General features: G+C 50.0%; 1 protein-coding gene and 1 long non-coding RNA gene across 7 annotated transcripts in view; one reads left to right on the forward strand and one right to left on the reverse strand.

Moving 5' to 3' along the window:
- The window catches only part of LOC112651158 (uncharacterized), a 95,664-nt gene that overhangs the window by 35,654 nt on the left and 34,717 nt on the right, over window positions 1-25,293 (forward strand). Inside the window, exons 7-8 of one of the 6 annotated variants that reach the window (XR_007410222.1) lie at window positions 1,313-7,378; window positions 9,805-11,959. The exons of 1 other annotated variant lie outside the window; for it this stretch is intronic. This is a non-coding gene — a long non-coding RNA (uncharacterized LOC112651158). Of the gene's footprint in view, window positions 1-1,312; window positions 11,960-25,293 lie in introns of those variants that run through there. 4 more of the 6 variants (XR_007410224.1, XR_007410220.1, XR_007410223.1 and 1 more) reach the window with 4 other exon arrangements.
- NEURL1B (neuralized E3 ubiquitin protein ligase 1B) overlaps window positions 1-25,293 on the reverse strand; it is a 39,910-nt gene that overhangs the window by 10,745 nt on the left and 3,872 nt on the right. Inside the window, exon 2 of the mRNA XM_025434086.3 lies at window positions 9,175-9,720. Within this exon, the coding sequence (XP_025289871.1) occupies window positions 9,175-9,720 (546 nt within the window). The remainder of the gene's footprint in view (window positions 1-9,174; window positions 9,721-25,293) is intronic.

A 25,293-nucleotide genomic window follows, 5' to 3' on the forward strand; every position in this document is an offset into this window, starting at 1 on the left:
TGAAAGGCAGGGTGAGTTACTCCATGTCAGGCAACCAAGGAGTGACAGAACTGGAATTCTCTGAGAGTATGTGAAAGGGGGACTTGGCCAGAAGTGAGGCCAGAACAGACCTCTGTGTCAGTGAAGATGGAGTGAAGAACTGAAGGCCAGGGGACTATAGAGTGTGCCTGGGAAGTGGGGTGTAACCATTCCAAGCAGAAGGAATAGATTATGTGAAAGAACAGTGTTTCTGAAGTGAGATTTATCCTGTGAGGCTGGTGTAACAACCTATGTGACAGCATTTAGCCTGGTACCTGGCACATAGCAGCCACTCAGAAAAGGTTGGGTCTCCTCACTTATCTCTATGCAAGGAGCTTTGTCCACATCAGGCATTGTCCTGAATGAGACAGACAGGCCCAAGATAGCAGAGTTCTGGCCTAGGCCTGACACTTCAGAATTCACCCCTCAAAAGATTCTCTGTGAACAGAAATCCCACAATACCAAGAGGCCACCCAGAGAGCTTATCAAGACTTCCTAACTTTTTAAAGATTTATTTATTCATGAGAGACACACAGAGAGAGAGAGAGAGAGAGAGAGGCAGAGACATAGGCAGAGGGAGAAGCAGAGGGAGAAGCAGGCTCCATGCAGGGAGCCTGACCTGGGACTTGATCCCAGGTTTCCAGGATCAGGCCCCAGGCTGAAGGAGCCACTAAACCGCTGAGCCACCCAGGCTGCCCCAAGACTTCCTAACTTCTAACCGGTGATTTGCCTTCAGACTCTCTAGACCCAAGGAAAGTATATACAGCCATTTTTTTGAGTCCCTACCTCCCAGATGCAACTTCATGCATTATCCCCATTAGTCCGCACCACTATCTCATGTAGCTCTGTAAAGTGGGCACTTTTCACAGTGGGAGAACATCCAGACCCCGAGAGGTAGAGTGAGTTATTTAAGGTCGCACAGCCAGGGATGACAGAAATGGGATTCCATCTCAGGCTGTGACTCTAAAACCAGACCCCTACTAGCAGTATTGCCTGCAAGAGTTCAGCTGTCCTTGTTCCACCCTTAGAGCTGCCAGCGATGTGGACTCAGCCTCAAGCTAAGCGGCTCTTGGAGGTGCAGTCCCCAGAGGTCTGATATGACTCCCAAGAGGAAGAGTCCAACAGTTCTGTCCCCTCCCTAAGCATCTTCTGAATGGCAGTCCCAGGCCAGGCACAGGGAGACTGGGATGGCTAGGATTGGCTCCACAGCCTCCCACTCTCCCTTGGCCATGTCCAGGACCTGGCTCTGGAACTGGGAGAAAGCTGCATTCGTTCCTTTCTTTCCTTTCCCTAGGTCTCTCAGGTCAAATATGTCTGGGCTGGAAGTAGAGCAGAATTTGTGTCTCAATAGAAACCATCTTTGTGTGAAGATGCAGGAAGCTTAGAAGAATTAGAGACAGAAAGGGCCATCTATCACTTCATTGTCTCCAAAGGTGATTCAGGCATGTACTAGTGGCAGAAGGGGCAGGGCATGCTGACAGAATGGATGTAGAGTGAGGACAAGAGGAATTGGGCATGACTCCTGAGGTTTTAGGCCAATCAGGTGGCTGGTGCCTTTCACTGACAGTGGGGATGGCTGCCTACATGTGTTCAGTGTGGAATGCCAGAGGGAAGTCTGGACTTCAGGGGAGGCATCAGGGCTAGGAGTATGGACTTGGGAGCCAACAACCTAAAGATGGGATTCAAAGCCCAGTGACGGGCTCAGATAGTCATCTGGGGAGAGAGTGGATGGGGAAACGGTCTTGCTTTATGATGGTTTGTTAAGCTCCACAGATGTTTTGTATACTTTTCTACATGCCTGTTGTATTACATGATAGAGGAGAAAGCTGACAATAGAACCCTGGGGCTCTCAGCGTATGGAGACAGGCAGGGAACGAGCCAGAAAAGAAGCCAAGGAGGAGCAGGCAGGGAGGCAGGAGGAAAACCAGAACCTTGTGAAGCCAGGAGGCATGAGCAGGGCAAAGAGGCAGGGAGAGGTCACCTGTGTCAAAAGTGAGAGACCAGGTAAGAGGACAAGGCTGAGCTTGATCTGCACGAGGCTGAGCTTGATCTGGCAGCATGGGGCTGAAGGGAGAGCTTGCAGGCTGAAGTCTGGTGAAACAGGACAGCTTGGTAGCAGCCGGGTTTCAGTGCATAAGGCAGGAAAAAATCATTGTGAGGAGGTACATAAGCACTGTACCCCACATGTCACTCTGCTGTAGCTGAGAACAGCTTTCTTCAAAGTAACTGGTGGTGAACTTAACCCAGGAGAAGATGAAATTGTAGGAATAAAATGTTGACCGAGATGCTCGTCATCAAGATCAAGTCCCGCCAGACTGGGTCATTGCTGATTGCATTGGTAACTGGGAGAGGCCAAATTCTGAACCTCAGTATCCATTTTTTTCCTGTACATATTACAAAGTCTAAGGAACATGAGTTGTTTTTGGTTCAACTTCAAGAGAAAGCCTTGTTTATAGTCCCTAAAAATTAACAAGCTGGTAGTTAGTTACGCCATTGTTTCATTTCTTGTCTCCAACTTCAGGTTCAATTTTATATACAACTGAATTCTGTGCAATGGAGAAGTGAGCACACAGCCATACACAGTGTAGAATAAACATGGTAGAAAAGTCTTTCTGGGATTTATCTCTTTCCCACTCCCTAAAGTGCTACCCACTTTCTGCTTGAAGAATAGTAGAGTTAACCTGGAGAACCATATTATATATGGTCATATATAAGTATATGGCATAAATACATAATACGTAGTTTACTACTGTTCCTACTCATTTTTGTACATTAAAGAAAGTGGACTTCTATTTGTATTTTAAATTTCACGTTAAACTTTTAAAAGTATATATATTACTGGGATGAGCTAAAGAGGATTGGGATGAGCTGAAGAGGGAGGTTGAGAGGATGGGAAAGAGATTTTTGAGAAAATTTTGCTCTGAAGAAGAGCAGAGAAATGAGAGAGTAGCTGGTGGAGAAGATTGTCAAGGGCATGTTTAAAAGATTTATTTGAGAAAGAGTAAAAGGCAGAGGGATAGAGGGAAAGAGAATCTTAAGCAGACTACACTGAATGCAGAGCCCAGCATGGGGCTCAATTGCATGACCCTGAGATCCTGACATGAGCTGAAATCAAGGGTTGGAAGCTTAACCAACTGAGCCAAGGGCTCAGGTGCCTGAAGGGCAATTTTTTTCTTTAATGGAAACTACCAGACCTCTTTTGTGTGCTCATGGGAATGATTCTGTGAAGGAGAAAGTGAAGCTGGGGAAAGGAACAAATGATTGGAGCAATGTCCCCAAACAGGCAGGAAGGTACAGGAGAGAGCTCCTTCAGCCCTGGCCACAGGAAGGCAAGCAGCAAGGTAGGGGTGTTGGAGTTTAAGAAGGAAAGGTGTGGATGCCAGGTCTGTGGACCACTGAGCCCATGCTTTTCCAACTAAAGAAGCCTGGACCCAGAGAGACAGGCCTCCATTGGACTCTGGCTGGTCCCAGATGTGACCTCAGTTTCCTTCTGCAATGTGAGGTGCTCCTCAGCCCTATCTCATAGGCCAGGGGGAAGGTTATGGCAGATCTGTGGACTAACAATGTACTTGGCACTGTGTTTGACACAGAGTAGGCTTTCAGGAGCCTGGAAAAGGACAATCCTTTGGGCCACCCTGCTAGGCACATGTCTTACTACTAGGACAGGGAGTTGGGTGCTGGCCTGTATTGTTTGGAAAGAGTACATTAACTGCAAAAGCCAATTGCCTTGTGCTGCTTCCCACTGAGATTCTAGATAAAGCCACCTGCAGCCATTCCTCCCTGTGTGATGTGGGGTGCGCACAGATCCCATGCTGAGGCACCCCTCAGGGTCCTGGGCCCAACCTCCCCTATCATGACCACTTATCAGCTCAGTGATCTTGGGCAAGTCCCTGTCTCTTTAGGCCTCAATTTCCTCACTTGAAGCGTGGAGTGGTGCAGTTGACCTCCGAGCCCTGCATTTGGACCCATAAGTTCAAGTCTTTGTCAAGACGCTATTCATAATGCTAATAAATAACAAACACCAACTCTAGCACCACCAACTGCTAGGTAACCTTGGCCAAATCATTCATCCATGCCCAGTATGCAAGTGGGGATGGTGCTATTTCCTGCCTCATAGTATTCTGGTGAGGACTGGGAAACATCACCCAGGTAAAGCTCCTGGCATTTAGTGCCTGGCACACAGTAGGTAACTAAATTAATCAAGAGGCTCAAGGCTTTCAAGAAGGGTAAATGACTCCCCTACAAGGCCTATACAGAGCTGCTGTTTTTGTTGCATGGCATCCCACCCCTCTTCTTGTCCCAGCACCCAGCTTTTCTTCTGAGAGAACTGCTCCACTCCCACCTCCCAATTCCACTGATTACTTGAGGAGGAGGCCTTAACTTGGCCACTCTGTCCCATCCTCCTGGCTACAGAGAGCAATGAGGTTAAACCTTGAACTTTAGCTAGACCTTGTAGGAAAGCAACTGGCCTGCTGGATTTGTTAATCTGGTGGGATGTGGGACTTGGAAATGGAGCTGCTGGTGGCCTCCCCCTGCCCCCAGAAGGGAGTACAGCTGAGGATGGTGCTAATAAAGATGTCAGGGCAAGAAATAAAGGCAGGCTAATATTTTAGGTGCTGTTCAATGAGCCCCTGCATCAAGCCAGGCTTACAGGCAAGTGTTCCCCTGAATTTTCAGTCACATGAGACATTGATTTTTTTTTTTCCTTGCTTACGATTGAACCGGTTTTTGCCACTTAAACCAAAGATTTCTGACAACATAGCCTGTAACGCCATGGCCTTGGACTGGGTGTTGCTTATTTGGTCTGACCAGCCTTCCACCACTGGGCAGATGAAGGACCAAGGGGCTATGACAGTGACCACTACGGAGTTCTCTATAAGAGGGACAGAACTGCCTGAGGACATGGGGCCTGAACTCCAGAGCTCTAGCAAAGAGCTTAGAGGAGCCAGGGAGAGGAGGGGGAAATCTGGCCAAACCTTCCTTTCCTGGGTCCAGGAACTACTAAATTGAACAGAAAGTCATTTGCCTGGGTTTAGCCCCTTCTCTTTGGCCAAGAGGAGCATCTAGAGAAAAATTATAGGTTCTCAAAATGGACCTCTCCAGGATTCAGCAAGCCCATCCTGGTCTTTGCCCCAAAGAATCAATGGTAAACTTCAGCAGCCACAGTAAAGCCCTGTGGGAGAAGGTACAGTGCAGTGTAGTTTGCTTGGGAAGGATGGGGGGAACTGGTGGTGCCCTAGTCTGTCCATCCAGGAGCTGCTAGGGAACAAGGAACCAGAGAGATACACAACAGCACAGAAAAATCTAAAAGTGGGGCAAGTGAAAAAAAACCCCAAAACAGTGAGTCTTAGCACAGTCCCATCTATCTATGCATGTAAAACCTACATATTTTTCAACACCAGAGTGGTGCCTATCTGGGCAGGGGAAGGTGTGATTGGGTAGAGTAGGGGCTGGGGATGAAGTAGAAAAGTCAAAAAAGAGAAGGGGCTTTCATGGTCTAGGGATGACACCATGCTTTGAACTGACATGTCTGAAGAACTCAGCACCAACAGGGAGGAGTCAGGCACCAGTGCAAAGGGGACTATTGTGATCACAACCCTGGCTATACCCCTGGATCACCTAAGGAGCCTTTAGGGATCTAGATTCCTGGGGGCCACTCCCTGAAGCTCTGACTGGATTGGTCTGGGTGCAGCCATAACTGAGATCCACTGAACTAACAATAGACAGATGTACCTGGGTTCAAATCCTGGCTCTGCCACTCATAAGCATAGTGGTTTTAAAATTCTTTATCTAAAAGGGGTTAAATCCCCATCTTGAGAAAATGAGAAGGTCACGAGAGAAGCACACCAGATACCAAGATCTGTAGCTTGACCTCCTTGCAGGAGGAGGCTTGGCTAGGAACATAATTCCATCAAGTGAAAGAAATAGGTGAAGTGTATGAACCTTTTTATTTCTGAGACTTAAATTTAGCTCAAGTTCCAGGGCAAATAGAGGGTCCCCCTGTCCCACAAGACAGGAAGGATGCTTCCCAGATGAGGGGTGCCAGATAAAATCTGGGATGCCCAATGACATTCGAATTTCAGGAAAACAAATGCTTTTATACATCTGTCCCAAATATTGCACGGGACATACTTATACTAAAAAGTTATTTTTCTTAAATTCACATGTAATGAGGTATCCTGTATTTTTATTTGCTCAATTTGACCACCTTAGATGACACTTGAGCTTGTTGGGTTTCAGTCTTTATTTAGTAGGGTCTGAGAGAGGTGAGGGAGGGGTGAAGGAAGTTTTCTATTCTGGAGCTTCACAGCTGACAATCTAAAGGAACTACATCACCTCCTTGTTCCTTGGAGGAAAAGGAGATCAGAGGGCTCTGGATTACACAAACACTGGTTGCCTTGTATTTATCCACTTGGCACCTTAGACACCACCATTGGAAAGCCCAATTCTAAGAATTGGAAGAGGGAGATCCATTTATGATGGGGTTTCTGTGGTTCTCATGTTGCCTCACTTCATGCTAGCAACTAGGGTACCTGTTGCCTGAACTCAAGCCATAAAAAATCATGGAAGCTTATTTTCATTATAACTTTTTTTTTTCTGATCATGAGTTGTTGGCAACTTTGGTGGTGGTGGTGGTGGTAGGAATTACCCATAATCCCTTTACCCAGATGTCACCAATGGCAATTTATTCTTCCCCTGGGAAGAAAACATTATGCTTTGATCACATGCCAGAAACTTCCTCCATTATCTCCGAGAACCTTCAGAAAGAAAAATAACTTTATTGCCCTTTCTGAATATAAGAGCACTATAAGCTCTTCAGACAGATTTTCTTAAAAGTAACTCCTAGAGGTATGAAATGAAATTCACCTAGAATCCTATCACTCAAATGGAATTCTTTGAATCTCACTTATAAACTTGGTTCTGTAGCAGAGGTGCTTTCTGTCAACCAGCACATCTCAGGCACTACCTAAAGATGAGGAAACTGAGGATCACATCTACCACATTACACCAGTGTTCCAGGGGGGCTCAGTAAAAGTTTGCTAAGTGAACAAATGAATGAGGGAAGAATCCACGACTCCTCACAGGCTTATTCAGATTCATTAAGTCATCAAAGGCTGCTTCCACTTTGTATTTTCAAAAAACCCTAACCCACTTGTGCAGATTATGGGATGGATATGATTTCTTGGACATGAGGGAGCAGGTGAAAGAGTAGTGATTGTTTCCCTGCTCTGTAGGAATAAAGAACTCCAAAGAAGAGTGACAGGAGATCTAGGAGGCTTTAGAAACCTGCATGCAAAACCTACGGAAAAGAGTGTGGGGGAACATGGTTAAAATGGCCAAGTAAGGCCCACCATGCAAGGTGGGTAGCTATTCACAGTCTAGTCTGCCTAAGCCTGGAATTCAGACATGTGCTTCCCCCACATGCAAATATGCATGAGATTTCTGACTTCTAAGCTTTTACTTCTTGAGTACCTTTTATGTGTGAGGCACTGTGCTGTGTCCCTTTCATATACCCCCTCAGTCACCCTGCAAACAATGCCATGTAGGGGGGCGGGGTGCTACCATGGACCCATTTTACAGTTGAAGGAACTGAAGCACATAGAGCTTTTAGTCACCTGGCCAACACCACATAGCTGGCAAGTCGGGAGTCAGGTATAGAACAGAGGTCTGTGTGACTCCCAACCCTCTACTCTTAACCACTCAGAAGTTCTGCCTGCCTTCTGGGAAAGGAGGGCACAGCTGGGATGTATGCATTTTCCCTCCTTGCCCAATGGTGGTGTGGATGGTAGTGGTGGGTAAGGAGCCGGGGCCAGAGTTTCCCTTCAAGGTGCAAGACAGAAAAACCAGGAACAGCCCAGACATTCAGATACACCAACTATGGTACATCTATATCACAGAGTACTACTTGGTGATTACAAAGGAACAACTACTGATTCACAGGGCAGCAACATGGATGAGTCTCAAAAATACCGTGCTGGGATAAAGCAGCCAGGCAGAAATGCCTTTATACTGTATGATTCCATTTACATGAAGTTCAAGAATAGGTGCAACTAATCGATGGTAAAAAATCAGAACACAGGCTGCCTCCAAGAAGGGGGGGAAACTCTCTTGGGTTATGTATGGCAGGTATAGAAATCAGTCAAAACAAAAAACAACCCAAACTTCAGATCTGTGTATTTACTGCAGGTAAATGACACGTAGGGCTGGGTTCAGATCCTCTGAGAAACCTTATCTACCTTTACTTCCCCCTGCCCCAGAAATCGAGGCTGGGCTGGCTCACATGTAACCTGTGAGTTCAAGAGCTAAGGTCACAAATACAAAGCAGGTCAGTGGTTGCCAGGGGCTGGTGGTAGGGGAGAATGAGGACTGACAGCTTAATGGGTATGGGTTTCCCTTGGGAGTGATGAAAATATTTTGGAACTAGAGGTAATTGTTGCCAACTGAATGCCACTGAATTGTACACTTTAAAATGGTGATGATGTTATGTGAATTTTAAATCATTTTAAAAAGTAATAAAAAGGGTCTCAAGATAAGGGCTTCTGCCCCTGTGGATTCTCACTACCAGGATTTCAGCATTAGTGGCTGCCTCCTCCGTTAGAACCAGAGCTAGCCAGGCTTGTTGCCTGCCTGGGCAATGGACCTTGAGACCCTTAACGGGTGGCCACTGGGGCATAAATTTCATCTTGAGTAAGTGGATGTGTGATTGAATGAATGAGCTGATGAATAAGCACGTGTGTGAATGACTGAATACACGACTGTGTGAGCAAAAACATGCATAAATGAGTGCATGTGTGAGCAAATGAACAAGAGAGTGAAGGACTTAGCAAAGGCATGGACAGGAGAATGAGTGAGTTGCATGAGCAAGTACGTGCTGTATGAATGAACCTGGGCCAGGGCATGGACTCTGAACCCACCCCTTGTGGGTTCCAGTCCAGGCTTTGCAACACCATGTTATTTAACCTCTCCGTGCCTCAGTTTTCCCATTTGTAAAACGAGGATGGTGGATTGTGGTAAAAAAAAAATAAAAATGCGTTAAAATGTGTAAACTGCTTAGAGCAAGGCTTGGCAAAGTAAGCCCTTCGTGCTGGCGACATTCAAAGAAATAACACATCCATGCGCACAAAGAACCACGGCCTGGCCCGGACCGCGACCTACCGAGGAGCTGCACTTCATCCGTGATGCCGTAGACGTCGATGAGCGCCCACAGCGGGCCGCCCACGGCCACGCCGCAGTGGAAGAGCACGGGCTCGCCGTCGTTGACGCTGTAGAACACGCGGCCGTGGCGGTCCGCCCAGTAGGCCAGCACAGTGTCGCGCAGCGCCAGGTTCTCGGGCAGCGCCTTGGCCCAGTAGCCAGGCCGCGTGACCAGGTCGGGGCAGGCGTACTTGGGGATGTCCTGGGCGCTCATGAGGGACGGGTCGTGTGCCGTGAAGCCGAAGCGCAGTGCGCCGCTCCAGCCCGGGCGCACCGCCACCAGCCGCAGCCGCACCTGCTCGTACAGCCGGATGGGCCGCTGCGTGAAGGTGACGCCATTGCAGAAGCTGTTGCGTCGAGTGGCCCGGCGCGAGTGGCCATCCAGCCGCACGTTCTTGCCTTTGGCCTGTGCGTGGAAGCGCGGTGCTTCGCCCAGGACTGGGCGCCGCTCGGGGCCGGGGCCGCAGCACGGCCGGGTGGCCAGGAGGCGAGCTGGTGGGCTCGGGTCTGCAGGAAGACACAGGCAGGAAGGTTAGGGCCTCTCAGAACAACACGAACAGATTCGTTTTTTAATAGTCATTTCTATTTCAGATTCCATCTTAATTAGACCCGTCATTGATAAACTTTGAGAAGGTTCCAGCTACCGCCAGTGCCCAAGGACTATCACAACACAGTCACCATATTGTGATTTTCCCTCCCATTTACCCATAGAAAATGAAGGCATTTTTTATAAGCAAGGTTGGCTTTTCTAGAACATGCACCTTTCAGGATTCACTTCTAAGGGAATTTTGTCCCAAAGGACCTGGAGAATCTTGGGATGGTCTCAAAGTTGCTGGCTGCTGGCCTCAAACCCAGGGGGCTTAGTATTGAGGTGGGGGCTTCATCATTCCCACTTGTCCTCCTCCATTCCAAGGGCAGTTCCTGGGAGGCTCTGGCAGCCTGGGAGATGGCAGGGTGGATAATTACTGTACGAGTCTCTGCCGCTCATTCACAACAGCAGCTGAGTACAATTTTCATGGCAAGTGCTTATAAATCGCAGGCAACCTCTGGCACACAATGGTCTGTGGTCGTGGCAGGAGAATAGCCACCCAGGGAAGGAGAGGCCGCTGCAGGGACCACTCCTCCCACACTAGCCGTGGGGTTCATTGTGCCATGGGCACACATTGCTGGGCTTCCATGAATACTGAGACTAATGGGAGTGAGGACAGAAAAAGGAAGAGATCTTCAATAAATGGTGCTGGGAAAATTGGACATCCACATGCAGAAGAATGAAACTAGACCACTCTCTTTCACCATACACAAAGATAAACTCAAAATGGATGAAAGATCTAAATGTGAGACAAGATTCCATCAAAATCCTAGAGGAGAACACAGGCAACACCCTTTTTGAACTCGGCCACAGTAACTTCTTGCAAGATACATCCACGAAGGCAAAAGAAACAAAAGCAAAAATGAACTATTGGGACTTCATCAAGATAAGAAGCTTTTGCACAGCAAAGGATACAGTCAACAAAACTAAAAGACAACCTACAGAATGGGAGAAGATATTTGCAAATGACATATCAGATAAAGGGCTAGTTTCCAAGATCTATAAAGAACTTATTAAACTCAACACCAAAGAAACAAACAATCCAATCATGAAATGGGCAAAAGACATGAACAGAAATCTCACAGAGGAAGACATAGACATGGCCAACATGCATATGAGAAAATGCTCTGCATCACTTGCCATCAGGGAAATACAAATCAAAACCACAATGAGATACCACCTCACACCAGTGAGAATGGGGAAAATTAACAAGGCAGGAAACAACAAATGTTGGAGAGGATGCGGAGAAAAGGGAACCCTCATACACTGTTGGTGGGAATGTGAACTGGTGCAGCCACTCTGGAAAACTGTGGAGGTTCCTCAAACAGTTAAAAATATACCTGCCCTACGACCCAGCAATTGCACTGTTGGGGATTTACCCCAAAGATACAAATGCAATGAAACGCCGGGACACCTGCACCCCGATGTTTCTAGCAGCAATGGCCACGATAGCCAAACTGTGGAAGGAGCCTCGGTGTCCAACGAAAGATGAATGGATAAAGAAGATGTGGTTTATGTATACAATGGAATATTCCTCAGCCATTAGAAATGACAAATACCCACCATTTGCTTCAACGTGGATGGAACTGGAGGGTATTATGCTGAGTGAAGTAAGTCAGTCGGAGAAGGACAAACATTATATGTTCTCATTCATTTGGGGAATATAAATACTAGTGAAAGGGAATATAAGGGAAGGGAGAAGAAATGTGTGGGAAATATCAGAAAGGGAGACAGAACGTAAAGACTGCTAACTCTGGGAAACGAACTAGGGGTGGTAGAAGGGGAGGAGGGCGGGGGGTGGGAGTGAATGGGTGACGGGCACTGGGGGTTATTCTGTATGTTAGTAAATTGAACACCAATAAAAAATAAATTAAAAAAAAAAAGAAAAAGGAAGAGAGAAGTGTGATGATGAGGCAGGCAAGCCATGGCTCCCCTCCCCAGCCTGTGGGGAAGGATGCCCCAGTGAGAAGGCAGAAAGCCATGCTGGGAACCTGGAGGCCCCTCTCCAAGCAGAAGCCACTGATCCACAGAAGACTGAATACAAGGACTGAAGTCCAAGGAAATACAAGGACTTAAGCCAAAGTCCTGTATAAGAAGAAAAAAAAAAAACAAAAAAACAAAACTTGAGGGACTTGAATCATTCATCTATTCAACAAATGTTTAGTAAACACCTAGTATGTGCCAGGCACCACGCTAGGCACCAGAAATCCAGTAATCACCAAGAAGGATAAGGTTCCCACTCTGATGGAGTGGACGGACATTTGTGGGGGAGGGGCAAAGTCAGACAATAAGTAAAACGTACTCTACCTGGTGGGATGCAATCCAAAGAAAAAAAACCGCAGTCAGGAAGTAGGGAAGAGAAGTGTTAGGATTCTCAAGGCAGCCTCTTTAAGCAGTGCCTTCTGAGCAGAGGTGAAGGGAGTGACCCACGAGGGTATCTGGGGGAGGAACGTTCCCAGCAGGGGTAACAAGCGCAAAGACCCTGAGGTGGGAATAAGCCAGTGTGGCTGAGAAACAGCAAGGAAGCCAGCTGGGATGGTGTGAGCGAGTGGGGGAGGTGGAAGCGAATGAGAGCAGAGCTGGAGCAGTGAGGGGCGGTGGGTGGGGAGGAGATGGCATGGTTGCTGCTTGTTTTTTCTTGAACCAATTTACCCTGAGCTGGAGGGACATTATTGGAGGTTTAGAGCAGAGACGTGGCAGGACTGCTCAGGCTTTTGTGTGAAGGTGGGGGTACTGCTGGCTGGGGCCAGGGGGTGGGGGGGCAAGGAAGCTGAGAGCTAGGACAAGGCTACTGGATTATTCCAGTCAGAGATGGTGATGGCTGAGATTGGGAGCTGGGGAGCTACCTGTAAAGGTGGTGAGAAGGGGTCAAATGCTGGGTGTGTTTTGAAGGTAGTAGAGATTTGGGGTTTTGAGGTTTTTTTCCCCCCACAGATTTTATTTACTTATTCATGAGAGACACACAGAGAGAGGCAGAGACATAGGCAGAGGGATCCTGGGATCCCGGGATCCTGGGATCCTGGGATCGTGACCTGAGAAGGGCAGACGCTCAACCACTAAGCCACCCAGCTGCCCTAGGGCTTTGAGATTTTAATAAGAAACATTCAGTATACTTGTTTTGGATGTTTAAAATATAGTCACTCGGGATCCCTGGGTGGCGCAGCGGTTTAGCGCCTGCCTTTGGCCCAGGGCGTGATCCCGGAGACCCGGGATCGAATCCCACGTCAGGCTCCCGGTGCATGGAGCCTGCTTCTCCCTCTGCCTATGTCTCTGCCTCTCTCTCTCACTGTGTGCCTATCATAAATAAATAAAATAAATTAAAAAAAAAATGAAAAAAATAAAATAAAATAAAATAAAATATAGTCACTAAATATGACAAAATAATGATGGGGAAGCAGAGAGGTGGTAAGGAGGGGTAGAGAGGTATGAGGGTCCGATCCTGGAAGGCAGGGGCTTTTCCATTTCATCTTTGTTTATTCCTGAGAGAGAGAGAGAGAGAGAGAGGCAGAGACACAGGCAGAGGAGAAGAAGCAGGCTCCATGCAGGAAGCCTGATGTGGGACTTGATCCCCAGACCTGGGACCACACCCTGAGCCAAAGGCAGGTTCTCAACCGGTAAGCCGCTGAGCCACTCAGGCATCCCTCCATTTCATCTTTGATTCCCACATGCTGAGCAAAGCCCAGGCACACACTGGGTACTTGATAAACGCCAGCTGCTGCCACCTCTATTATGTTAGAGCTAGAGCAGACCTCAGAAATCCTTTCCCCTGATGAGCCCATTTTATAGGTGGGTAAATGGGCCCAAAGAGGGAGGGGGGCCTGCCAAGCTCAAGGTCTGTAGGGGTCTGGGCAGGCCACCCTAAGGCAGGAGGCAGGATGGCAGAGGTTATTTCCACCCAAGGAGGATAAGTACACTCTTCTGCTTCCAAGCCGGTTGAGCTAGGTTTCTGATATTTGCAACCCAAACTTCCTTGATTGATAGGAGTCACTCAGTAACCCTGCACAGGACACGAGGGAGACGGGGGCCCCAAAGGGCTTTCAGCAGAGCAGGCCAGCAGCACCTGCTAGGGAGGGGGACCCCAAGGCGGTGAGGAGGGTGGACCCAGAGCCAGACTGCAGGCCACATCCAGAACCACAAGGATAAGAGTCAAGGCTCACCAGAGAGAGCGATTTCAGAAGACAAAAACAGGTAGGAGGCCTATGACCCGAATATAAACCATCAGGAGAGGTGGCCCAGGGAGCACAGAGCCTGCGTTCTGCGTGCGCACAGGCTTCTCTGGTGTCAACAGGCCGAATTCTCCCCAAGGTGCCCACAGCTGGCAAACTCTCCAGGAAACATTCACTATGACCACAGATGAAAAGCCCACAATAATCACGGTCACGTGATTATTTTCCTCTCCCCTGACCTCACTGTTCTCCCATCCTTCCCTCTCAACTGGAGAATTTCTTTACCAAACAGCTTGGGAGTCCTGGGGAGATGTTCTTTCAGAGTGACCTGGCAGGTGCAGTGAACAGAACGCTGGCTGGGGAGACACACTGCTTTGTCACTACAAGGGGAAGTTTCCTGTAAAACTAGCTATATGTTAGGACACAATATAGCCAGGCGGCCTGCGAAGTTTACATACTTGTGTAGTCTTGATGATATGATCCAACCTCCTTCAGGGATGAGGGATAAACACTGTGTCTACCAGCCTCAGAGGCTGACGGGAGGTAGAAAGACCAGAGTGAAAGTGCCTCAGAGGATATGTTATTTTCTACAAACTGAAAATGCTTAAAATGAAAGAACAATAATCTCCAAATGGTACACCACCACTTGCTTGTAGCTCGGCTCCGGGAAAGTGGCTTCCGCAAGAAAAATGTGAATGCGAGCCATGGGGGCCCGTAGAACACCCTGGTTCAGAGATGTCAGCGGAAAACCTGAAGTTGAAACACCACAGACACATATAGAAAAATCCCTTCTTCCTCCCTGCCTTCACAGCCTAACTCCTAGGCATTATGCACTGTCCCTGCCCAGCCCTTAGCCACGGAAGAGCCACTGGCTGTGCCCTCACTGTGTGCTGAGCCTCAGGCCAGATGTCTTCTGTATGGAACTGTAGCTAATTCTCAAAATTTTCACCTGCAGGATTTTCTAGGCAAAAACCAGAGCTCCAGGCAGCGGAGACCCTTCCCCCTCAGCTGCAGGAAGCAGTGTTGAAATGTAAAGTCAGCAATCTCTGATCATCCCAAAACAGTGTTCTTCCCTCCTGTCCCAGCTTGCTTTTCTTTCTTTTCTTTTCTTTTCTTTTTTTCTTTTTTCTTTTCTTTTCTTTCTTTTCTTTTTTCTTTTCTTTCCTTTTCTCTTCTTTCTTTCTTTCTTTCTTTCTTTCTTTCTTTCTTTCTTTCTTTCTTTCTTTTTTTTTTCTTTCTTATTAATAAGAGATATATAGAGAGAGGCAGAGACACAGGCAGAGGGAGAAGCAGGCTCCATGCAGGGAGCCCGATGGGGGACTCCATCCCAAGACCCTGGGATCATGACCTGAGCCAAAGGCAGACACTCAACCACTGAGCCACCCAGGCATCCCCTAGCTTTCTTCCATAAGCAATGCAGAAGTGCTGAGTACTAAGTACTCAGTACTTTTTACAACTTCATTGCCATCAGAACCCACATCCAGTTTTCCTTCCTGCCTTTTCGTTTTCTAATTCAATGTTACATAAAAAGCATTTTCCCCACATGGCTCCGGAACATTCACAGTGCTTACGTTTCATGGCTGCAGAATCTTCCATCTAGGGCCAGAATATCCCCCATCGTTCCCCCAAATGGCCAAGTCTGTGGCCACAGAGGTTCCTAGCTGCTGGCACCAGCACCAGATTCAAACGGGCATGCTGTCACCAGTGAGAAAACCTTCTGCCAGGAAGAGGCCCCATGACCCCTTCCTTCCATGGAGCACACGCTGGCCTTGTGAGGCCTTTCACGGCCAGTGAGCCCCTTCCCCTTCTGGCCAGGAATCGGACCTGGGGACTCTAAGGACAAGGCAAGGCAGAGGGGGTGTTGTGAGGTGGGAGCCCAGGAGACCTCTGCAGTAGCCCATCCCATGTATAGGAGAGAGCAAGAGACATTCTTGGCCCAACCTCACAGTTGACCAAGGGCTGTTTCAGCCCTGCCAAGACCAGAGGGGAGGGTCTTCCCAACGTTTTGTCAAGGAAGCCAGGCTTGGACTCTAAATGTAGAAGCAGAGATTTGGCGGGGGATATGTACTGAGTGGCTGTGGACAGTTAGGGAGGACAAGACTCTATTCTGTCTAAATGTTTCCACTGCCAGCCTTGGGCAAGTCCTTTGGTAAGACAGGTGGAATAAGAGCAGCTCAGGTGGTAGTTATGTGGCTTTCCCACATCAGTGTCTTGGGACATCCCTCATGGGCTCTGGGTTCAAGCCTGTGCTTTACTACTCATTTGCCTGGGATCCCTGGGCAGTCCCGTCACTTCCCAGCGCTGCTGTTTATCATATGGAATAGTATGTGACCTTAGACCCCTATCTTGGGCTGCTGAGAGGCCGTGAGAGCACAGAGAGATCCAGGCAGAAATCCTGGCACATAGTAGATGATCAACTAAACGTTCATTTCCTTCCCCGTGGGAGCAGCAGATCCAACTCCTGGGTGAGCCCTTCACCTCCATCTCTCCTGGGGTTTTATTTTCTAAATCTCGGTTTGAGAAGCAGTTAAAAAGAACACAGGCTTAGGATCAGACAGATCTGGGTTTAAAATCTGTTTTGTCATTTCGTAGCTGTGTGATATTAGGGCCCCTGTTTAACTTCTTTGGGTCTCCCCACCCAGACCTACAAAACTGGTGGGAGTCTTCACCATCCCACAAGAGTGCTGTGAGGAGTCTTGAACTTGGGAAATAAATCCATCAGACATGATGCATGGCAGGCACATCGTAGGTGTTCACTAAACACATGGTCTCTCCCTTTAGCCACCTTCATTCCTTTGAAAAGAAAAGGTTTCTGACGTCCTTCGACATCAGAGATGTCCACTTGTAGGTCTGGGGAAATACATCTATCTTGCCATGTTCCTCCATGGAGGGCTGGTGACCTTGGCCAGGAAAGGCCTCTTCAAAGCCCTGGAGTCGCCTTCCCTTAGTGTCTAAGGACAGAGGCCTGATTTTAAGCCATCCCAACAGTGTCCCAAATGTGCACTGTGCCACCTCCAGAACGTTCCCCGCTCATTGCCCCAGCCCAGCCTCTCCATTGATCTAAAAAGAGCCTGAGCAAATGGCATTTACAGCCAAGAGGATGGCAGGAAGCAACACTCCAGCTTCTTTGGCCGCCGAGATGACAGCTTCCGGCGTGCTGGCATTCAGCAGATGGCATTCTGGCTGAAATTTTCAGCGGGTTCCACTCCACAGGGAAAGGGAATCGCCAGCCGAGAGAACGGTCTATTCTGTACCCTCCTTTCATCCGCAGCCTTTTACTGAGCCCCTGGTATGTGCCAGTGTGTGCCTCTGTGTATTACTTCATTTAGTTCTTGGGACAACCCTGCAGGGTAGGTTTTACCACCTTCGTTTTCCAGGGGAGGAAACCAAGACTGCAGGGCTGGGCCCTTCCTCCCACGTCATCGCACTTCTTTTCCAAGGCAGCCCCCCCGTAACTGCTGGGAGCAGGGGTCGTGGCCCTCGTTAAGGGCGATGAAAGCTGTGTAGGCCTCTCTCTGAAAAGTACCACACTCTCTGCACACAATTCGGCACCCATTTTCAGGGGCTTCTTGGACTCTCATAACCTCTAACCTCAGATGGTACAACTCCAGTGAGAAGTCGCTGGTTTGAGTGACATTTGCTCAGGTCCACAATTCAGTCAATCCTGTTGGCAGTAGGAAGCAACATGATTTTGTGTGTGTGTGTGTGTGTGTGTGTGTGTGTGTGTGTGAGAGAGAGAGAGAGAGAGAGATAGAGCGCGCGCGCGCTTTAGAGAGGAAAACTCAAGGCTAGTATTGGCAAGGCTTCCCTCCACCCAAAGCAGGACAAGAATATCGGTCTTCTTTGGCAACAGGAAGTACCTTTGCCATTGGTGGGTTTGAATGTGGGCTAGAAAAAAACTAACCAACCTTCCCTTCCCTCACCTCTGCCAACTGGGGCAGTGACAGGCACTCAGGAGGCAGACGCCTGCGTAATGGGACTTTGTTCTCTGTTTCAGAGGCCCAGTAGGCTGGCACCCACGATGGAAAGGGGCCAGCCCACACTGGAAACCGCCACCCTGCTCCTCCCCTCCCCTTTTCTTTGCAAACAGAACCCGGTCACCCCAGTGCAGCTGGGAAGGCCCCACACTCCTGTCAACAGCTGCAAGGAGGCCGGGGAGGGAGGCCAGAGGTCACACAACACTGCTTGTTGGGAGCAGAGCCCACTCCTACCAGGCCTGAGTGGCAGCCCTCTTGGCTCAAGTGGGCTCAGATGCACCAAGTTCCCAGGGGGTGAGGTCATCCCAACGACGCTTCCGAAGTGTGCTCAGGGGAGTCAAGACTTCCTAGCCTGTTCTGATCCTCTGCTGGGCCCCTTCACTGTGGCTTCTCCTTGATAAACTGCCCCGAGAAACTCCAACCCCAGAGGGGTTGCCAGTTCCCATGGTTAGGGCCCCACTGCCATAGCGGGACAGGGTGGGGGTGGGGTGGGGAAATGTGCCCTCATTCTTTCTCAAGTATATCACTTCCTCCTTCATCTGACATTTATGGATCATGCACTCCATGCCAGGGCCTGCACTGGCTGCAGGAACCCATGTACTGAGGAGTCACACACAGTCCCTGCCCTGTGAGCTGAGACCAGCAGGGGGATGGACGCAGACACCACGACTGCACAGGGTGGGGGGGGGTAGGGCTGGGGCCATGGGGACACTTCACAGAGCAGCCACATTACAGGCCTGAGGCAGGAGTGGCTGGAAGGATGATAGGGGTGGAAAAGTATGTGTGATGCAGAGGGAGCAGCACAAAGGCCCCGAGGTTAGAGTGAGTGGAATGCACTCAAGGAACTATAAGGAGTGTAGGGCAGAAGGGAGAGGAGAAGCTAGAGAGGGAGACTGGGGCTGCATCACAAAAGGTCTTAAAGGCCGTGCAGAGGGGGTTAAGTTCTCAAGTTCTGGGAATCCCTTAAGTGTTTGGAGCAGAGAGAAAACCCCTGAGGATCCATCTCTCCAAAGAATGAGATTTAAGCCCAGTTTCTTCCCATAGAAACTGTCTGCCCCCCTCTCTCTTCTCAGCCTATCAAAATGATCCAGCATAGCGGGAGTAAGAAAATTGGTTTGGGTTATGAATGTGGCTTCCAGCTGCTGGGATGGTCCTGCCCTTTGGCACCTGCTTCTCCTCCAGGCAGCCCCTGGCAGCCGTCTGGTGATAAGCTGGCTCAGTCTGCCAGCTTTCTCCCCCTTTGCCTTGGGGGCAGCCCCTCCCCTGGCCTGGGTGGGGCACAGAAGCCTGACTGCCCACTAACCAGCGGGGCTCCATCCTGACTCTTAGGGAACACTAGATCCACTGATCCTGCTTTTCAGGGTCAAAGCTCTGAAAAGAGAAGCTGTGCATTTTCCTGTTTCATGCCTCACTCCACCCCATGGACTCTTGCTAACCTCCTGACCTGCAAGAGAAAAGCTAGACTATGTACCAGAAGCCTAATCCACCTTCTGGGGAAGAGGTGGATTGATGCCCTGGCTTGGTCTTGGCGGGGGGCTGGGGGGTGTGTGTGTGTGGATGTCATCAATCAGCTTGTTTTGAGCTATCCAAAGGCCACAGTTTGGCAGAACTTGAGATGAACAATAAGTAGCATCTAAAAAAGGAAAGCGGGTGGGTGACTGATTACAGTGGGGCAGGGACGGAACCCCATGCCTAACGTCCCTGGGCCTGGACAAGGAGTTGGGGGTGGGGCTGCATCAGAGAGATAGACCTTCCAGGGGGCAATGCAGAGACTACAGCTGGCCCGACACTCACCAGGCCTCCTGTGCTCCTCCTGGGTGAGGTGACTAGTGCCACAAGACCTGCTGCTAGTGAGGCAGGGAGGCTCTGAGAGGCTGAGAGAGGCACCGAAGGCCACACAGCCAGGAAATGGTGGAGTTAGCCTCTGAACTCATACCAGCCTGGTTTGAGAGGCTGCTTCAGGGCAGAAGGGAGAGGAGAAGCTAGAGAGGGAGACTGGGGCTGCATGTCATCATGTCATCCCTGATGTCATCCCTGCACAGGAGGATCAGAGCACAGTGCCTGGCACACAGTAGGTCCTCACCTAATGTTTCCCGCCCTGCTGCGTTTGGCTCTGACGCCTGCCAAGAAGCGACTCTGAAGGGTGCCTCTCCCACTCTGCTTCCTTCTCTGAAGACCTAGCTTTCTGGTTTCCCTCTACTCTCCCCATCACCCCGACACAGTGCCTGAGGGTTCATGAGAGCAGGTGAGTGAGGATTGAGGATGCTGCAGGAAGCCCTCATGGTTTAGGTAAACAGCTGGGTCATGATTAGACTCAGATGTGAATCCAAAATCCGTGCATGCTTTTGATCAGTATGCGGAATTGCTTCTTTAGCCAACCAGCGGTTACATTAGTGATCTATCACAGGGACTGGAGAGGAACAGGACTACTGGCCCTGTTGTTCCTCCCCACCCCCCATCCCAGCCCATCCATTTCAGGAGCCTTCAAGGAGACTTACAGAGTCCTTGTCTTGTGTTGGGCTCAGACTTCTAGATGGAGTTCCCTATTTATATCTCATTGCCTCCTATAAGGGAGGTACCACCATCACCCTCATTTTCAGGATGAGGTAGTAGAGGCTCAGAGAGGGACACCACTTGCCCAGGGTGACCCAGGTTAGATACAGTAGAACTATTTTAACTCAAGACGGCCTCCAAAACCAGTGCTCTTTCCACCACCTCTCTTGGGATTCCAGCCAAAGACCCCATCTATAATTACTCCATGAACTTGCACAAAGCTCTGGTCCCCAATGTCCCCATCTGCCAAATAGGTAGGTTCCAAGCACTCTCTGGTCCTAGGAACAGAGCCCCTGGGAAACTGCAGGGATGAAGGTCTGGGTCATTGTCAGGGTCAGGGAAATTCCACTGTCCCATCTCCTGACCTTGAATTGCCCCGAATCTCGAGGGAAAGGGAAGCTCTTCTGTGGAGTGGAAAGTCACCAAGCAGACCCGGCTTTGGAGACACAGGGTATGCACATGCCCACCCATCTCTTAAATCTGTCATCCTTGGGCGGGTGGGAGGGGGTGCGGGGAAGGAAAGAAAATACATGCCCAAGGAATATAATTGCAATACAAACAGTGTGTAATGTTGAGGATATAAACAGAATACACTTGTTAATGGCTGCGGGCATCCTGCCGAGTGCCAATACCGCCCCAGACACCCCCATCCCACCCATTTCCCCAAATGGCTTACTCATAAAAGAACTTTCTCCCCACTGCCCAGAGGTGAGGCAAGAGGCCAGCTGAGTCTCAGTAAAAAGAATGAAGAGAGAAAAAGTGACAAGGGTGAGCTGGGACTGATGTCCAAGAACAACTATCTCAAACCCCACTCAGAAATATCCGACACTGAGTCTGCAAAAATGCTGAGGCTGGGAGGCTGCAGGGGTGGGGGTAGGGGGAACCGGACCCAGACAAGGGCAGGTGGCTTCAACTTTCTGCACCTCAGTTCCTGATCTATAAAATGGGCCGAAGAGCTCCTGACCTGCAGAACTGGCAGGAGGATTTTATAAGTGAAAGATTGTGAAGGGTGTTCAGCAGATGAATGCTGGACAGCATAACCCATAGGACCCCAGGGTCAAAAGGCACCTTAATGAACAATTCATCCCAGATCCATCTGATGCTCAGTTGCCACTACAATGTTCATGTCAAGTCCTAGGTGGGTAAAACACCAGTGCCACTCCAGCAAAGGGCACTTCTTCCTCCCTGCCCTCGTTCCACCTGTAGACTGCTTCCACAGAAAGTTCTTCGTTTGAGCTGAAATCTGCCTCCACGTGATGTCCCTGCAACTGGTCATGTCTGTGTTTGGTCCACAATGCCCTTCCCCATCAGGTCTGTTCTCTGACCTCAGGGATCTGCAGAGAGCTCTCAGGCCATATTGCTAAGGAGTCTCTGCCCCCGGGGATGATAGGGCCCTTGCTTTGCTGTCTATAAAGCCCTCAGGACATCAGCTCTCCCCTGACCTGCTTTGCAAGGGGGCTGGAGATCTACACATCAGACTTCAGGGGATATCAGCTGGGGTCATCTCAGTGAGCCCACCGGTCACCTGGAGACTGTCCTCACCCTGCCATACCTAGAGGCAGTATGTGAGACAGGCTACTAAAGAAATAGGTCAACGATGAAAAACTAACCCACCAGGATACTTAGAGATTTCTGCGTAACACCACGAAGGCTTCCAGTGCTCCCACCTGACTTCCCACCCTGACCCACAGTCATCCGTCTCAGACCAACAGCCTCTCCTTCTAGCAGGAACCATGCTGGACTCTCGGGGCTGTGTGCCCCGGGGCAAGTTATTTTGCCTCTCTCTGCCTCTCTCTGTTCTCTCAACAACAGTAGCCATCTCCTGAGGCTTGTCCGGAGGGTCAAATGCAGGAACCCACTTAGAGTAGCAGCTGGCACTGACCGGCTGCGTGATAGGAGTTACTGGTGGTTCCTCTTCTGTGTCTGTCTCTCAGGAGTGCAGGGCTCAGCCCAGAGCAGGGGCTTGCTTCCCCATCATCCTAACAGGCGCCCCGCATGAGCACGTACTGTCAGACACTCCACATGCCTGCGAGGTAACATCATTATCCTCTTTTTGCAGAAGAGAGAGCTGAAGTGTAGAGAGACCGAGTTGCTTGTCCAGCTCCAAGGGGCAGGACGGAGACCCAGGCATGCAGGGCTGCAGCCTGTGAGGTTACCAACTGTGGCGAGAATGCCAGCACAGCAGGGAGGCAGGGTGCTCCTCACCTGCAGGAAAGCCTGGGTGCGGGACCACAGATGGTTCTCACCCTAGTCCCGTGCCCTTGCCGACTGCCTGGCACTCAGGGCGGGAGGGCCTCTGAAGAGCTGGGCTTGGGGGCAGAGGGTGTGGATGCACCATGACGCCCGCCAACGGGCAGTAGGGGTGGCCAACCGCAGGCCAGCTTTTATCAGGCCGAAACAGCAGGAGCCTGAGCCTCAGAGGGACAGAAGGAAGGAGTACAGAGCTCAAGCTCACCCTCCTCCAGGGCAGGACTCCCAAAGGCCACCTGTGCCTTTTGAGCTATAGAGTACTGCAGGCCTGGGGTGAACCTTTCCCACAGGCAGCTTCATTCTGGCTGCTGCAGATGTAAGTAATTCATCTTCCGAGGACAGAGGGTGGGAAGAAGCACCTGCAGGAAAGATGGGTTGAGAGGGGCAGGGCTCAGGATGAGGACAGGGGGCAACAGCCCCAGGAGGCCACAGGGCACAGTGCCCCTTGGTGACGGAGGAGCAGGATCTTTGGAGCTGGGCAGGCCGGGGGTCCAATCCCACTGTCACCTCCTGGTGACACCTCCTGTCTCAGGGCGTGTCTCTTTTTCCCTCTGAGCTGTTTCCTTATCTGCGGAATGGGAGACTACTTCGGGAAGGCTGATCCCGACAGTGTAAAGAGGATGAACTAGATGGGGGCCAGCACACTGAGGCTCTGACCACTCTACTACAGCCCAGGTGAGCGCTCACTACCTACAGGGCTGCACCCAGGCCTCCTTCCTTCTCCCTCACCGCTCGAAGCACACACCTGGCTTCTGGGCTTCTATTTTAAGCCCTCACAGAGCACCATGAAGTACAGAAAGCCTTGTGGTCCAAAAGAGGGCAGAGCTGACACTTCTTGTCCGTAGGGAAGATTAAACAGTCCTTATGGCCAAGCCCAGTGAAAATGCTACGCCCCTGCTGGCAAGCTTGGCACATCATCCCGGCAGGGAGCGTAGCAGCTAAGAAATCTAAGCCTCCTGACTGAGGGCTGGGCTGCAAGAAACCATCCCCTCCTCTGACATGGCCTCTGCCCACCGCTCTAACTCCATGTACCACCCCTACTTGCACTGGGACCCCAGAATGCACAGCTCCCCACATATGCCCTGTTCTCCCTCCACTCAGGCCTTTGCACATCTAGCCCCTCTGTCTTGAACAGCTTTTCTCATTTCCTTCTCTTGGCTAACTTATCTGCTTTCTGGTCTGACCAGACAGCACCTCCTCCGGGAAGCCTTCCTGCACCCAGCTCTGGGCTCTCACGGCCCCCAGGGCTCATCTCCCCCACTTACTGTAACTGTCCTGTCCTTGTTGGCCTTTCCCACTAGACCTTGAATCCCTAACCCAGGCTGTGACCCCAGGTGCAGCAGAGAGTCCGCCTGGAGGTCTAGTGAACAAACGGAAATGGCAAAATGGAACCCGCCAAGAAGAGAAATCCGATGTCAGACAAAGCTGGAGAAGCCTTGCGCATTGCGGCTGTCAGTACACACGAAAGGGATGCCTCCCAATCCAGCCCTGAGTTCAAGACTCACGATCCCCTGGGACCAGGCTTTCAAGCCAGGAAGTGAAGGGCACTTATCATCCATCCCCATCCAAGGACCCCATGGGCACACTCAAATCCTCCCTTTTCCATAGCAGCAACAAGAACCATGATCGCGAAAGCTCCAGGCATTGTGCTAAGACTATCTGCCCTATTCCATTTAATTCTTGCTACCCCAACCATAAGGGAGCTCCCCTTGTCAATCCCACTTGACCGTGAGGAAACTGAGGCACTCAGAGGGAAGTACCTTGCCCAGAGTCACTCTACTGAGCAATGACTGAGCTGAGATTTGAAGCCCGGTAACTGGACTCTAGGATCTGCGTTCTAGCCCCAAACACCAGACTTCCCACTGCTGTGGACCAGTGAATAGTCTCATGACAACTCTTATTAATCACTGGGGCCCATGGAGCCCAATGCATACACACACACACACATACACACACACACACACACACACACACACACACAAAACTGACAGAGTCTATGAAGCAAAAATACTCCTTATTATATCAATGCACTTGATTTTTTAAAAATTCTATGTCATTGAAGATTTTTTAAAAAGCTGGTCATGCATGACCTACAGTAGAGACCAGTTGGTCTGGTGGCTGGGCCTTGCTCAGGGCACTGGGCACCCACTCCTCCTCTCTGAGGCACAGGGCAGCGGCCCCTGGTGCTCTCCAGTGTTAGAGCCAGCTACTTGTCCTGTTCTATTCATGCATCCGATTCCTCTTCCACTAAAGGCCAGCTCCATGGGGGCCTCCCAGGGCTTCCATCCCTTCCCAACTGAACCCCCAGGGCCTGGCACACGATAGGTGCCCAAACGATGTCTGTTAAATGAATGAAGGCGCACACTCGGGAAAATGCGGAGCACACAGACACTGGAGTCCCTCCAGCCTGGGCACACAGCACCTAAGGACAGATGCTGGCTGCCTGTAAAATGGGGACAAATATAGCTCCTGTAAAGGGTTGTTGCAAGGATTTAAAATAGATAATGTGGGTAAAGCCCCTGACTCAGAGCTTGGCACAGAACAA

This window comes from Canis lupus, chromosome 4 (genome assembly GCF_003254725.2).
Source record: "Canis lupus dingo isolate Sandy chromosome 4, ASM325472v2, whole genome shotgun sequence".
In the NCBI taxonomy this organism is placed as follows: domain Eukaryota; kingdom Metazoa; phylum Chordata; class Mammalia; order Carnivora; family Canidae; genus Canis; species Canis lupus.